The 15,163-nt window shown below is 38.9% G+C and overlaps 1 protein-coding gene across 3 annotated transcripts in view; it reads left to right on the forward strand.

The window, feature by feature from the left end:
• The first annotated feature begins 2,452 nt into the window (after nucleotides 1–2,452).
• TRPM3 (transient receptor potential cation channel subfamily M member 3) overlaps nucleotides 2,453–15,163 on the forward strand; it is a 440,778-nt gene continuing 428,067 nt past the window's right edge. Inside the window, exon 1 of one of the 3 annotated variants that reach the window (XM_033084618.2) lies at nucleotides 2,453–2,678. In XM_033084618.2, the coding sequence (XP_032940509.1) occupies nucleotides 2,655–2,678 (24 nt within the window). In that variant the 5' untranslated portion in view covers nucleotides 2,453–2,654. Of the gene's footprint in view, nucleotides 2,679–5,618; nucleotides 5,701–15,163 lie in introns of those variants that run through there. The other 2 variants (XM_033084619.2, XM_033084616.1) reach the window with 2 other exon arrangements.

The following is a 15,163-nucleotide window of genomic DNA, read 5'->3' on the forward strand; positions in this document are numbered from 1 at the left end:
TCTGTTTACTTCAGTAATAGTGTGGTTTAGGAATTTTTACTTTTTACTCTAAAAAAATGTCTCTGCAAACAGACAAAAAAAAGGAGAGGAGAGGAGAGGAGAGGAGAGGAGAGGAGAGGAGAGGAGAGGAGAGGAGAGGAGAGGAGAGGAGAGGAGAGGAGAGGAGAGGAGAGGAGAGGAGAGGAGAGGAGATGTAGTTGAAATGGATCTTCTGTATTTGGAAGATTTTTATTTCTTACCTGAAATCCAATTTTGCATGAAAACTCTTTATGTATGGTACACCTCAGACCTTGGTTCAAAGTCAGTTCACATAGCAAACTAACCCAGAACAGCAAGCTAAACAAGAAGAGCAAGCTAACCCAGAAAGCACAAACTAACCCATAACAGCAAACCAGCCCAGAACAGCAGTACCTAAAGTTAGTGAGGAAGAAAATGCCAATGAAGATGCCAGGGACTTTCATCAGACCTTTCAAATGCTACATCCAAAACTGCAGAGAGGTGTATACACATGCTCTAGAATAAGTTCTTAGATGGACCCGGTCCCAGTATTCTGCTTCTTCAAGGCAAAACCCCCAGATTAACTTACAGTTGTAAAAACTAGAGTTTGGGTCCAATTATATGTTATAGTATCTACAATTTCCTTAAAAATAGGGAGCACTGCTATGTCTCCTTTCTCTGTTGTGGAGATGCACACATAGAAATCCAAATGTGTATGAATGCATGTTGCCTGGGGGTGCAAATCAGTGGTAGGTGCCTGAGGTAACCCAGGGACATCCCAGTGGGAACAGGCTGAGGATATATTCAAGGTCTGCTGGAATAGAAGGGGATAGTTTATAGGAGCAAATGTTATCCAAGCAGGAAATTCTGCTCCCTGTTTCTGGGATGCCTAATATTTCTGGTGATTAAGGTAGCCACTGGAAAACAAAAGTAATGGCATTATGTATGTAATTAGACCTCATGTGGGAGTGAGATTCTGTACCTGCTCTGGGACACCTGAGCTCACTTCTTGTCCTTGGTTTATCTCAGTCCTGCATCAGCCCTGGCTCATGTGCTGCAAGGAAGTGGTTAGGGCAACAGCTGTGAGATGGGAGAGAAGTTTTAGCAGAGGGAGGAAAGGAATTTGGTTTTGTTACATAACAGGTGACCCAGCTTACTGATGGAAACATTTTCCTCCTCGCAAGGTCTCAGTGATCATTTTAAATGAGGGTAATTTAACAGTGTGTTCTGAACAGAGGCTCTTGCTTAAAGGTATTTGTACACAGTCTGAAGTATTGGTTATCTAACAGAGAGCATTGCTATGGAAGTAGAGGTCAGAGTGCTTCTGGCTGAATGTCACAGTCAACAGTACAAAACCCATACCCAAGGTTCTTAGAACTTCCTAGTATCTAGAAGGTTCCAAAGGTATCTAGAAAATTAAAATAAAAATGAAGGCATTTAAGGAACTCTGTCAAGTTTTGGTGAGAAAATCACGGGTCTGGGTTTACTGAGTTACTGAACTTTTTCATATTTGATAACGTGAAATTAAATAAAGACATATACATCATATGGGAAAAAAGTCTAATTATTATTACTGTTTCTGTTAAGGGTATTTTTTTTTGTACTTGTACTTCTGCAAGCACATTCTTCAATACTCTGATACCTGTCCATAGGCACCATCAGGCTTGAACAAATGATTTTGTTTTCCCCTGACAGTGATTCGGAATTTCTCACTGCTCCTTCACCTGCCTACAAAGAGGTGAAATTATTTCAAAAGTTTGTTGTTTTTAAGGGCAATAAGCAGTGCCTGGAAGCAGAACTCAGGCTGCAGGGGTGCTTTGTCTGGTAGCTCATGCCCCTCAACACGCTGGAAAACAGCATCTTCTTTATCTCTCTGTGACACTGGAAAAGCTGATTCAAGCCTTTATTTATACAGCCATAAATAAATAAAGCTAATTGTTAAGTAACCACCAACTGTTTTATTGTAGTTTGCCATTAGTATGAAAGGTTTGCCAATTTATGCATCTAGAAAGTAATTATATCAACTAGGAAAAGAGGAAGCTCTTTCCACAGGGAAAAACTCCTATCCCTTCCTGAATTCTGTATAAATGTAAACAGTGGAAAATTAACCTATAAATAAACCAAATGAACTCATATTCCACAATGCCTTTCACACCAGTTTTAATAATCACGATCAGTGTCATTCAGAGGTTGCTTTAAGAACAAGCTGAGATAATTATCACTTGGCTTTGAATCCAACATTGGTACTAGAATTAGGAAATTGATCATTTTATCCCAGATGCCAGGTGGCAAAACTTATTTGCTCCACAGGTATTGATAAACCCCCAGGGCTTACTGCAGGAGACGGCTTGAGGTGCACAGTGATTAGCCTTCCTTTGTGCTCCCCAGCTCTACAGGCAGCGATGTCAGAGGAGGGGAGATCAGCAAACGCCAGTCATAGCAACCTGTGGCAATAACAACATGCCAGAACTCTTAAACTGCTGTGAGGGCTGATTTTTCTCCCTCCACCTCTGCTTTTTCTGCCTCCCTGCTGTAGAAATGCACCAGTGTTGCACTCTGCTGATAGACTTGAACCTGTCACATCTCCTACATCTCCTAGAATGAGGCAAAGGCAGCTGGATTCATAGCACCTCATCTGCAGAGTGTTACCTGCCCAAATGAAGAATAAACAGGTGAATTTGGTGAGTTTCTTGTTCTATTTAAATGTGTCGAAAAGAAGTAAGAGGTTTTTGGTTTTTTTTTAAAGTTAATTTCAGACGTTGTGATTGCTCTTTCTTAAGTCTCTAGAGTATAGCATGGCTAGGAAGCTCTGAAATTTAATAGCTCTCTCATCCTCTGAGATCAGCTGCAGGCTGGAGTAGAGTGAGTGCAAAGCCACAAATGCCTGAAAATATCACTCTTCTTGATTGATGCAGTATCAGGATACTAGAGACCTTGTACATATTATACAGGAATTAGCTGTTTATAGATTTGCTGTTCCCGAATAGGCAAAGAAAGTAATGAATACAGAAAGGTTTCACGTGTCTTGGATAAATTGACACTGTCATGGAAGGGAAAAGATGAAGTTCAAAACTACCCCTCAGTTTAATGCAATAAAACTTCATTAAGTAATTCTTGATGCTTTCAAGCAATAAGGAAAAAATAAAGTCACTTTTCGAAGTTATGAAAGAATACCAGTGTCTTGCCTTCTCTGTTCTGAGTGTTCGATATTTAATTCTTGCACAGAGAGTGCATGCATGGAGTGCCACTGTTTAGGTCTTTGTTACCTATGGAATTTATCTACTTTTTTAGCAACATTTCTTGTATGGGATAGGAAGTTGATTAAATGACAGTTGGTTTCTGTACCCAGTTCTGGTACCAATATGCAAATGCATTTCAAGGGCTGATACTTAACTCTGTTGAGAACTTTGACCAACTGGGATTGGTTTTGAATGAGTGAAATGTTTTCATCAGTGGTTTTGATAGTTGTTGCTTTGGACCTCACAGTTTATTGGACTAAAGAGACAAGGATTTTTTAGGTGCAGTAACATTTTTGATCTTATTTGTGTGATAAGAACATAGAATTTTCTTGCTCTGTGAAATGTATTTTACACAGAACATAGCCTTTTGTGACTAAAACTGTACAAATTTAAGAAATTTTCCCAAAGAAGGTTAATTTGGAAAAGTGTTCCGACTATGGTAAGTGGTCTTACTGCTTCCTAAAAGATTGACTGTGAAGTGAAATGTCTTGCTTCCTCTCCTCTATTTTCCATATTATGACTTTGGTTTAGAGGCATTCTAAGTGAGGTAAGTGCTGAGAGATGATGTCTGACAGCAGTGCTATGGGTGGGGGCAGAAGGAGCTTCTTTGGACACAGTAGGGTTTGAGCAAGTTTAAAAAAAAAGTATACTGGACAGCCATCACAGTCCTCTGGCATAGAAGAGTGAGGGACCTGAATTTTAGGTTTGTGGCTTGCTGTAAACATTAAAGTTGATTTATTGTCTATAGATGGCTGGAAACGATAACATTCTCATTATTGGGAGAAGAGACAGATGATATGTAAAATGGATTCTCTGGGTCTTTTCTACTACTATTCAGGTTTAAGAGCAGAAATATTTTAAGGTGCAAAATATGCAGGTCCGCCTTGCTTGTCTGCAGCATCAGAGGCAGAGGTCATATTTTTATAGCAAAGGAGATGAAGACACCCAGGAGTATTATCCCAGCAAGTGAATAGCATGGTCAAAAGATCTCAATGTTTCTGTACGATTCTTAAAAATACATGCTGATTTTGTTGTTAGCTATGCTAACTAAACTTGTATGAGGAAGCAGGCTTGGGGAGAAGTTAGGACTGGCATTTTGATTTGTAGTTTCTGGATCCCAAATACAGCTCTATAGTATAGAATTATATATAAAAATTATTTTAGAGGTCTCATTTTTAATAATGCAAAGATAGAAAAAATATTTTTCTAATTCCACTCTCTTCATGCAATTATGAGTGCACAAATACCCTTTGAAAGTCACTAGCTTTTCATAAAGTTGTTTTGTGCAGATCTGATATGCTTTTTGTATATTTTTATATTCCCTCTTTTAAAGCAAAAATTTGCACAAACTTAAGGTATCTTAACACCCTACTCCTGCTGATTTCAGTGTTCTCTGCAGCAATCTTGTGCCTGTTTTGTCACAAATGTACTGAAAACTACACTGTTGCTAAAATAATAAACCTAAGTTCACTTGAGAACAAAATAATATTAAAAAATAAGAAAATTAAAACCCAATGTTGTCTGATAGCAGGAATTCTTCTGAAGGATAAGACTCCTTTCAGAAACACAGTGGTATATTTTTAAATGGCTAGGAATTAAATTTGAAAGATAAAATTCGTAATAGAGATCGGTTTTGTTTCTAGACATTGAAAATGATAGTTCAGCTGTACAATGGCATTCTTCCTAGTTTAAATATATTTTTTGAGATAAGATGAGTTAAGAGCAGGTGTAGTCCCTACCTGTACTGCTGTATTTTTCACTTTCAGTGGTACTCTATGTTATTAGCTTGAACAGTAGTGACCCTATATTCACTAACACCCTAAAACATATTGAAAACTGTTACTGTTGTTGTTAAAGGGAGCATTTTGGAAAAAGCCCTCCTGATGGCTATAACAATATTGGCAGAACGTATGATTTAAAACCTCCTGTTGTTGTATGGCATTTCTTCTCCAAGAATTTGAAGTGTCAAGGCTGGCTGGCCAGGGAGGAACAAGTTGCCCAAGGTGGCTCTGGTAAAGCTTTCCTGTGACTAAGACAAAAGAGAAAAGGACAGGCTTTTCAGTATCATGTATCTCTAAAGTAGATTTCTACTGCTTTGGTCTCTTGGAGTCTGTTTCTGTTGGTGTCCTCCAGCTCCAGCCCTGACTGGGAGTCACCAGCTCACAGGAGGTCTTTCTTCAAAAAATCACCCAGCAAGGTACCCCAAGGACATATTTTAATTGCATTCAAGCCAGACATTAGACATCACAACACTTTCCATCCACAGATCTTAAATGGATGGGTGTATCCCTCACCGGCACCAGGTGGATAATTTTCTAGACTGTGGGCATAGCAGCCTATGTGCTTGCAGTGATTGCAAACTCTGGCATTTTCCACACATCTGGGTATCAATCTGCTCCACTTCCTGACACTCTGCTGGATGAAGGATTGCCTTTCTGCCTTTGGGTTGCTCATTGCTGCTGAGGTATGTTTCATGGATCTTCACTGCAGATCAATAAGATCGTATCTCACTGGAACATAAATGCTCAACCAACAAGCTGACTCACTCTCTCGGCTGGAGGGGTGATATGCCAATGTCTGGGTCAGTAGAAGTTTGTTGTGACTGAAAATCAGCAGTGGTGATGGGTATGTGAGTGTGGTGTGGGAGTTACTGGTTCTCTTGAGAGCAGATGTGAAGTTTTCATGGCCTTGAACACTCTGTCCTCACTTTGCTATGAATGGCTGTTACTGATGGCACTGCCATCTGAGAAACACTGCACTTGCAGAATTATACCTGGAGTTATATTGACTGTGCTGATCATGAATTGTTTATGTCTCTCACCAATTTTCTTCAGTATGAATAACACAGAGTCTCAGGGGAAAATGTAAAATCTTAGGAAGATGCTGATCAGAAAGAGAGAAGGGAAGCAGCTTTTATGTGAAGCCACTGGATGGGTGTTATGCCTGAAGAGCAGTGAGATGCTGGTGAATTTTGCTTTTCCTTAAGTGAGACCTTCTCTTAAAAAAACAGGTGCATGAATGGTTTGAAATACATTTCGGGGACTGAATACTTTCTATGGAATAAATGCATATTTGCTAGGTTTTTCTCATCAGCTTCAAGGAAAAGGCATCTTCTAATCATAATTTTAATTAGGAAGGGTTGTCTTGTGATAGCTGGCTACCCTACCATGATTTTAAATGTGCCATATGAACAGGATGACAGTGTCTTGTTAAAATGGAGATTGCATCCAGGCTTGAGGGTCGCTCCAATATAAAGCCAATGCTTCTAGAGAAGAAACTGCAATGCTTTTTTCTCTCTAAATTTTTAGACCAGAGTATCTTTTAATGAATTCAAAATAAAGGGTTGAAGTATCTAACATGTGAATTACTCCTTAATTTCTTATAACAAAATTTTGGGGATTCCCACAAATACTGATATAGGTTGTCACAAGGTAATGAAGCTGTTGTTTATGCTGCCAGGCCTTTAATTTCATATCTGGGATCCTTCCTGAAGAGAGGGGGCTTTGGCTGGTGATTAGTTAGTCTCAGTTATGACAAGCAGAGTGAGAACTGAGCAGGTATGCTGCTGACCACCAGTCGTGGAGCCCCACAACACCCCGGGCTACAGGACACAGCCGGGATCAGCTCGGGTGTTCCTGATCCCGCTTTGCCCTCTGCTGGTATCCGCTTGAAAGATTCCCTGGGAACGAGAGAGGTAAAGCCTCTGAAGATCCTGAAAAGGTCTGGGGAAACAGCAGGCATGTGTGATGGATGTGAAAGTGCACTAAAAGAAGGAGAGGTCTCGCAGACATCAGAGCTGTGGATGCCAAAGAGGATGCCAAGGAAGTCAGAGGCAGCAAGGATCAGCGCTCCTTCATCGAGGTAAGCCTAATAAGAAGGAGTTTTTCTGACTCACTGCTCTGACCAATCCTTTGACGTGACAAATATATACACTTGAAAAATATTGCAAGTATTGTCTTCTTGAAGTTCAGTTCCTTTCCTGGTCATGAGAACACATCCTGTAAAGACTATCCTGTATCTTGGTGGTGGAGAGAACTTTGGGGAATTGGGAACTTCAGTGAGAGACATCCTCTCAGTAGCTTTCAGAAAGCTTTGAGTACTCTGAGTTATTCTAAAGGGCTTTCATGGAGTGGCCTTTCATTTAACTGCTAGGCGTTTTTGACAGCAGACAGTTTTTTATTTTTACAACCTGGGTGTTTCATGTACTGGCAGTTCTGCATGAGTGTGAATAAAACTTCTCCCCTTGGAAAAGAATCTACCAATTATTTATAGCCTATAAGGGAAAGAAATGCAAAACGCTTAACTGAGAAAACAATTAAGGTGTAAATCAGGTGTCCAGCAGCAACTGGAATAAAGAATGTTGCAGTTTGAGGGGAATAACTCTCTTAGGCTATATTAAAAAAAATGAACATTTTGAATATCTAGATGCAGCTTTATTTAAAGTTTTTGCTGTTTTCCTTTCTACTTTAAATTAAGGAACAAAGAGATTAATGCCTTTCAGGGAAAGGATAGATTTTTTTTCTCCTGAACAAAAGATTTTTTAGTCCTTGGGAAAACACTTGGAACAGTTGTTATATCCAGTCATATAAAAAAGCAAAACAGATTCCCCTGTTCTATTTTTTTTATCATGTACAAGCAGAAATTACCTAAAAAGAGAATCAATGTACTTACAGTGGATATGCAAATGTAGAACTAATTACTGCAATAATTTTGTGGAAATTGCTACAATAAAAGACTACACAAAATCTAGGGTATGGCACAAATTATGTATTTTGACATATTTTTCACCACATTATGAAATAGCCTGGTTATAGGAGACAGGCCTTGCTTGGTCATTGCAGTTATCATATCCTGTATCATGGTTTTTCAAAGAAAGAGCAATAAAATAATCCTTCCTATCATTTGTATGACCACATATACCTCCCTTCTTACAAAAATTTGTTTTCTCTTTTATATTCTGGATCCTGAATTTAATGATTTAAGTCTTGCAAAAATGTGCTGGAAAAGACAGTACAGTACAATTTTGTTATTCTGGCAGTATCACATCACCTAAAACCCAGGATCCCTATGGTCAGAAAATGGTGTCCTGAACAAAATGTCATAGAACTACTAAAAAACCCAAAGCCAAAAAACTCTGGAAAGCACTCCCCTTACACAGATCAGCAGTTTGTTATCTTTACACCAGAAATTACAAGATTCTGCTTACCCAAAATGATGCTGTCCATTAAATTTCAGCAGGACTCTCAAGGTATTTTGTACCCATGGTAGATGAAAGATTAAATTAATACCTGAAATTTTCATGTCAAAGGAGATATTGCTCTCATCCTCAATTTTGCTAGTGTTTAGCAACAAAAAACCTACTTCTCTTTTATCTCAGTAAAGGATCCACAGTGCTATTAGTTCTGATTTCAGCATTCAAATTTTCAATACTCTCTTTTAGTAAATACGGTTTCTTCTTAACAGAACGATGCTTGCAAAGCCCTGAAATAAATAATTACTAGAGCTACAACTCATATCAGAATTGCCATATTGGACAGCATCTGTATAGTTGGGAAGAATCCCTTCCATGCTTTAAAATGTTAAAATTTTCCAGTTTCTTACATCGTAATTCAGGGCAAAAGCATGAACGACTTCTTTAAATAGACCGTTCAAAACATAGTATTTATTTTTTAGAGAGAAATAAATTTGAAATGCTACTCACTTTTAAAACATGCTTTTTCCTCTTGTTGAAGATAAATTAGCAGTGCACTTCTGATTCTTCTTCTTTCTCTTAAAATTTCATGGGTTTACACAGACACTTATCTCTTTCAAAGGATTAAGAAATATAAAGATGATTAATAACTGCATTAATATAGGCTTTCAAATAAGCCAGTAATTCTGGATTTCTAAGTTAGTTGGTAAGAATAACACATATTCTGCACTTTGGGAGCTGTGGAAGTGCTAATATTTATGCAATTCATTTTCAAACAAAATACAAGCTGCTCCTAAACACTCTTTGATATCACTTCAGTTTTCTCAGTAGTTGTCTTTTAAAACACTATTAACAATGGAGAGATTTGGGGATACTTACAAGAAAGACTTCCCATGTTTAGTGTACAGCATCTAAAAGCACGTGAAGAGGCTGAGAAATGGGGAAATGAGACAGAGTAGGAAGAAAATTAGGAGAGATGAAATAAAGAATTGAATTTAAAGTTGGTATTACATTTTGGTTTACTTTTTGGAATCTGTGATGTTGCAGTGGTTCAAGAGTTAAAATATGGTGAAAATTGTGCATGAGGAAAATGGCTTATCACCAACACTTGAGTAGGTGTGGTCAAGACAGTGAGAAGGAGAGAAAATTAAGACCAATACTGAGACCTGCAAGACCCAAATACTTTGATAATTGGGATTTGGTTTGAAAAGCCAGGTTCATTTTCTCTTTTGCAAATACTTGTATCTTTCCATCTGTATAATTCCTTGCCATTCTCTTTGGCCCTGTTCTTCTTCCAGTTCTGCTGGTTACTGTACAAACTCATGTAGGAATAGTAAATTCCCTAGTAGAGTCGCTTAAGCTTAGTGATCATTTCCACATAGTAATTTCAGACATCATCCTGCATATTTTACCAAAGTATCCAAACGTATTTTGAACACCTCCTGCAACCTGCGGGAGAGCCCTGCTCAGTGATCAGGAAACTGGTTTGAGCAGGGGGCAAGACCTTCTCTTCTTTCAGAGTGTGTAGAGTCACCTTTATAGAATGTAGGATGTCCACAGGTGTGCTTACTTCCTACTTGAGTGTTTTATTGTAAAGACCCCTGTGCTCTCCTGGATGATGTTTTATCAATGATTCCACTCTTCTTTGCCTCCTTATACAGGTGCACATTCTTTTTTTTTTTTTTCATGTTCTCTTTAACACCCTGGTACAAACTGTTTTAGAATCAGCGAATGGAATTTGCCTCCAAAGCAGAACATGTTCAGTGAAGCAAAGCTGGCTCCTTAAAACACATGTACCATGAGGTATCTTCACCTTACTTGTAATAAACTAAAAAACCTGTCAGGCACAATACTGCTCTTAGCTTCATAAAATCCTTGTCACAGAGGGTCTGGCATACACTCTGATTTAGACAAAAAAATGGATTTTGGAGATAAAAGCCTTTTGTGACTCATTAACCTGTTAGACAAACCCCAGAGGCAATAAAACAACTTTAAAAAAACCTAAGCTATTTCCTCTTCAGGTACAATGAAGTTCTAATAATAATATTTTTTTAAGTTTATGAATTTTGGGAAAAGATAATTGTCTTTATTAATGTTAAGGATTCTGTGAGTCCTTAATGGTGATATGATATTAATGCATAATAAGGTGAACATAGCTGTTTGCCTACAAAGTAGGAAGATGATGGAATAACACTTGAATCTCTTTGGAATGGTCTAAAATCTAGCAATCAAACAGAAGATGAAAAATAAGCACATGTAAAGGCAACACACTACGCTTTAATTAGAGCTAACTATTCAACGTGAGACTTTCAGCTTGGTGTCATAACTCTACATCATAATAACAAATGTGGACATATTAAATTCCCCATTTTCTATGGCAACAGGTTCTGTAATTTAAATTGTAACTACTTAATTACTTATAGGTAAATAAAACACAATAAAATACAGTGAAATGCTGTCATGATAATTTTTTTCCCCCATGGACTGGGATTTTCTCTTACAACTTCTACAGTGATTGCAATTGTAAATAACAGCAAAAGGGTTTATTTAACTCTGTCCTTTAAGTATAAGAGGGACAGGCTTCAGATCTTCATAAAATTTTATGCCTGGAAGTGCTCATTCCCCACCCTAAATGAGAGCTGCCTCATCCTGTTGGAGCAGGTCCAGAGGAGGGCCACAAAGATGACTGAAAGGATAGAGCATCTTCCCTGTGAGGAAAAGCTGGGGGAATAGGGATTGTTCAGCCTGCAGAAATCAGAATGCAGGGGAGACCTTATTGTGGGCTTCCAGCATTTTTAGGGGGCCTTTAAGACAGATGGGAACAAATGTTTCAGCAGGGCCTGTAGAACTGGGACAAGGGAAAATGTTTTTAACTAAAAGAGAGTTAATTTGAACCATTAAAAGGAAGAACTTTTCTGCAGTGAGGGCGGTGATACACTGGCACATGTTGCCTAGAGAGGTGGTAAGTGCCGTATCCCTGGAAACTCTCAAGATCAGGTCAAACCAGGCTCTGAACAACCTGATCCACTTAAGGATATTCCTGCTAATTGGAGGGCCTTGGACTAGAAGGCTTTTGAAGGCCTCTTTCAATCCGAAGTATTCTATGATACCAGCTAAGAGCACTGTAAGAGCAGAGCATCACCTGGTATCCACCTCCGCTCACCTTGGTGGAGGCAACAGGGTTGAGCAGAAAAATCATAACAGAAAGCTTCACATTTTCAGATAATGGCTTCATCATTTTCTCTCCAGGGTAGACAAACCTTTGAGGGACCTACAAGTAAGGGAAGATTGGTTTTACCTTGCTGCGATTTCATACACTCAGAACTGGATATGAGAATCCAGAGGGTTGTGGGGGCTCTGCCTGTGCTCCTCTTCCCTCCCTTCTTTGCCCTCTAGAGCCCAGTCTCTGTAAAAGAAGATGAAGTGGAGAACAGCAAAGAGTTTATTAAATAGTTATCAGGTATCTTTCTGTAAACTGGGTATTCTCAGGAACCTCTTGCTATATGTCTGAAAATGAGTTCATTATAATCACAGGATCATGTAGGCCAAGTTCTAAAAAGTGTCCAGTAGATAATGACCCTTTTGTCAAATATGTCATGTTTTTTACTTCTGTCATACTTAGGTTTTGCAGGCTCCCTGCTCCTGGACTTGTTAGGATGATATATCATTATGCTTCTGTATCTTTCTTCTGAATACTGACTATTTGTCACTGATTGGAAGTAATGGGAAGGCGTATTTATATTTCCACTGATACATATTTCCTGCATCATTATTCTATTTGCTAGAAACAGTTCTTTTTTAATGATCTGACTCATTGTTTATTTTCCAAGCACCTTTGCTCAGAAAAAAACTTTTAAGTCTTCCTTACTTAGGAATAAACATTGTGGTCTTAGGAAGGAACATATGTTGTAGTGTTTCTTAGATCCAATATTTCTTGGAACTTCCCACACAGAGTTTAACCTGGTCATCAAAACAGTGAATTACCAGAGTTCCCTCTACTTTTTCCAGAAGAGGTGAGGGGAGAAAGTGTCATGAAAAAAAGGGAACAACTTGTGTCTATGAAAGCAGATCTCAGGTTGACAGAGGTTTCCATTTACTGTCATACTTTAGGAATCACAGAGATAAAGAAAATCAGAGCTATAACATAAAGAGTATATCTGAGCCCACAAATGTTGGTGTGGCCCTCTAGAATAATCTGCCCTGCTGACACTACAACACAGCACTGAAGCTCAAAATACCTGTCTACGTACACCATGCATCATGGCCCTCCAGTGCTTTAAGCCAGAGACTGATCCTGTCATTTGTGCCTCCAAAACTCCGGTTAGGCATCTGAGTAGTGCTGACTGCCAGCCAGTCTGAGCTTACAGACAGTAAGTAGGATGTGTCCTCTGTGGACTTAGCCCACAATAAGAGGATAAAGCTGAATCAAATTGTTGTACACTTACCATGTCCTATAGCTGAAAATACAGGCACTCACAAGCAGCCAGCTTCATGAACCATGGATAAGAGACCACATGCTGAAATTCAGCCTAAGAATGTATCCCAAGGATGCAAACTGGGATCTGTTCTCTTGTTTTCCTTCCACAGTGAATTCTGCTGCTGCAGTCACTTTAAAAGATACGGCATCACTAAAATCCTGCTTTTAAAAAAAGCAGTGGACTTCTCCCACGTAAAGATGTTGGTATATTGCATCTCTCTACTCTGCTACTTGAATGGCCATAAAAGTAATGCTTTTGCTGTTCACTGAAGTAGCTAGTATACCAAAATAATAATTTTGCCTTTTTGCCCAAAATCACTAGCCATGACTTCCATTCTTCGTGTACTTGTTAATGGCCAGTTAACAGTATCCTTCCCTTCTCTGTGTTCTGAGTGAAAGGAAATCACAGCTCTGCAGTAGGTGTATGTCATAATGTACCAGACCAATATTTCCACTGCCATTTAATTCTCATGCCTTTCTAATGCTCTTTTAAGTTAGCTGTTGCATATGATTCACCTACAACTGCAATTTTTATCCTGTTACAACAAAAACCTTTCAAAGTGTTTGCTATATTCTTTTGCTCCTACGCTAATTGTTAAAGTAGTCACATTTGACTTGTATTTAGGATTAAGTGACCAGCTGCAACATTTTCTTTTTAGTCTTTCATGAGTTTTAAGATAGGCCTGACTTACTGTGAGCCAGAGATTAATCTGTGCTGGAGGTCAAGAAAATATGATTGTATGTAGTTGCTGTGATAAAGATCTTCCAAATGAAATGGAGCTGGGGAGGAAGGGGGAGGTGAGGTCATACCAACTCAGAGCTCATCTGTTTGCATGAATGGATTCTTCAGGTTTAGATTTGCTCAAATACTTCAATTATCTATTTTAATATCATGAGACAAGTGAACCTGTATTTTGCAATATCCTTTTTTTTTTTTTTTTTTTGTATCTCTGAGGGAGAAATATCTTCGTAAACTCAGTACAGCTGCTGCTCAGTTTGCCCAGACACATCCTTTTTGTCCTTTTTTTTCCCGGTAATGTCCTTGCTGGTGAGTCTTTTGCACAAACATGAGGGAAACAGTTTACCAGAAGGCCATTAAATATTCAATGTTTTTATATGGAAAGATAAACTTGAAAAGCAACTGGTTTGGAAAGGGACCAGCCTGAAAGAGATTAATTCATGGGAATGCTGATTCTGTAGGTGTAGCCCCCTACAGGATGTGACCCAAAGAATGCAGGCAGCAGCCTGGAACCTCTGTGAGAAGTGTTTCTCTCAAGCAGGAGGTATCAAAGCAGGCAAAGTGGATATTTTTCCTTAAAAATGGACTGTGGCAACTGGCACTCTCATAATGTATTTTTCTGAGAATGCTAAAGGCATTAGAGAAATTCAGTGACACTGAGGTTCTTAGTCACTGTAAGCCAGACTTAGTCATATTTAGTGTGCTATGATGGTGTTTTTGCCTTTGTGTTACTTGGTGGATAAAAGATCTCAGTTCCTTTCAAGAAGAGTTGCTGTCCTCCAGCTCCTAAAGTTGGATAAGACATATGGAGGATGCTGGTGATATGTTACTTTCCTCTTCAAATCAAGAATAGATGAGATATAGTTAATTGACTTTTTTTGTTTAAGTCCTTGCAAGTAAGAACAGAGATCTTACAGGAGTCCAGCATTAAGTACACAAAAGAGTGGGGGATATAAAGATGAAATCGACATTTTGTGCTCTGTGTGTGTAAAAAAGAAAAGAATTAAACAAAAAGCCCCAAAAAACCCCCAGCAAAAAACAAAGCCAAAACCAAAACAAAAAACCAAACCACAGCTGGAGCTGTGCTGAAGGACTCCAAATGAGAAGCATGTTATATTAGAGTAGCTCAGTCAGGGCAAAACAATTCCTGTGTTGACTACCATTTATGCCTGGCCTAAGCAGGCTAAACAAATGGGGGTAAACCATTTGAGGCCCATTCTCACCATCCTAGTGAATGCCCCTTCCTGATGCCAGTGAGACTTTGTGCTGTCACTGAGGCTTTAACTTCACCCATGCCCTGATGTAGAAATGAACGTCCTGCAGCACAGAAGCCTCCTGGAGGCATAGGAAGACGAGAAAAGAGGAGAACTGAGCCATAGAAATGTCACTAATTGTTCTTTTGGACAGCATGTTCTATGTCATTTCACAATAAGTCCCAGAGCTTTTAAGCAATAAAATACATCTATGTAATGACTTACTTTCCAGAGATACAAACTGGAGCGGGGGGAGAGGAGGATGTC

The sequence above is a fragment of the Catharus ustulatus genome, chromosome Z (assembly GCF_009819885.2).
Source record: "Catharus ustulatus isolate bCatUst1 chromosome Z, bCatUst1.pri.v2, whole genome shotgun sequence".
Lineage (NCBI taxonomy): Eukaryota > Metazoa > Chordata > Aves > Passeriformes > Turdidae > Catharus > Catharus ustulatus.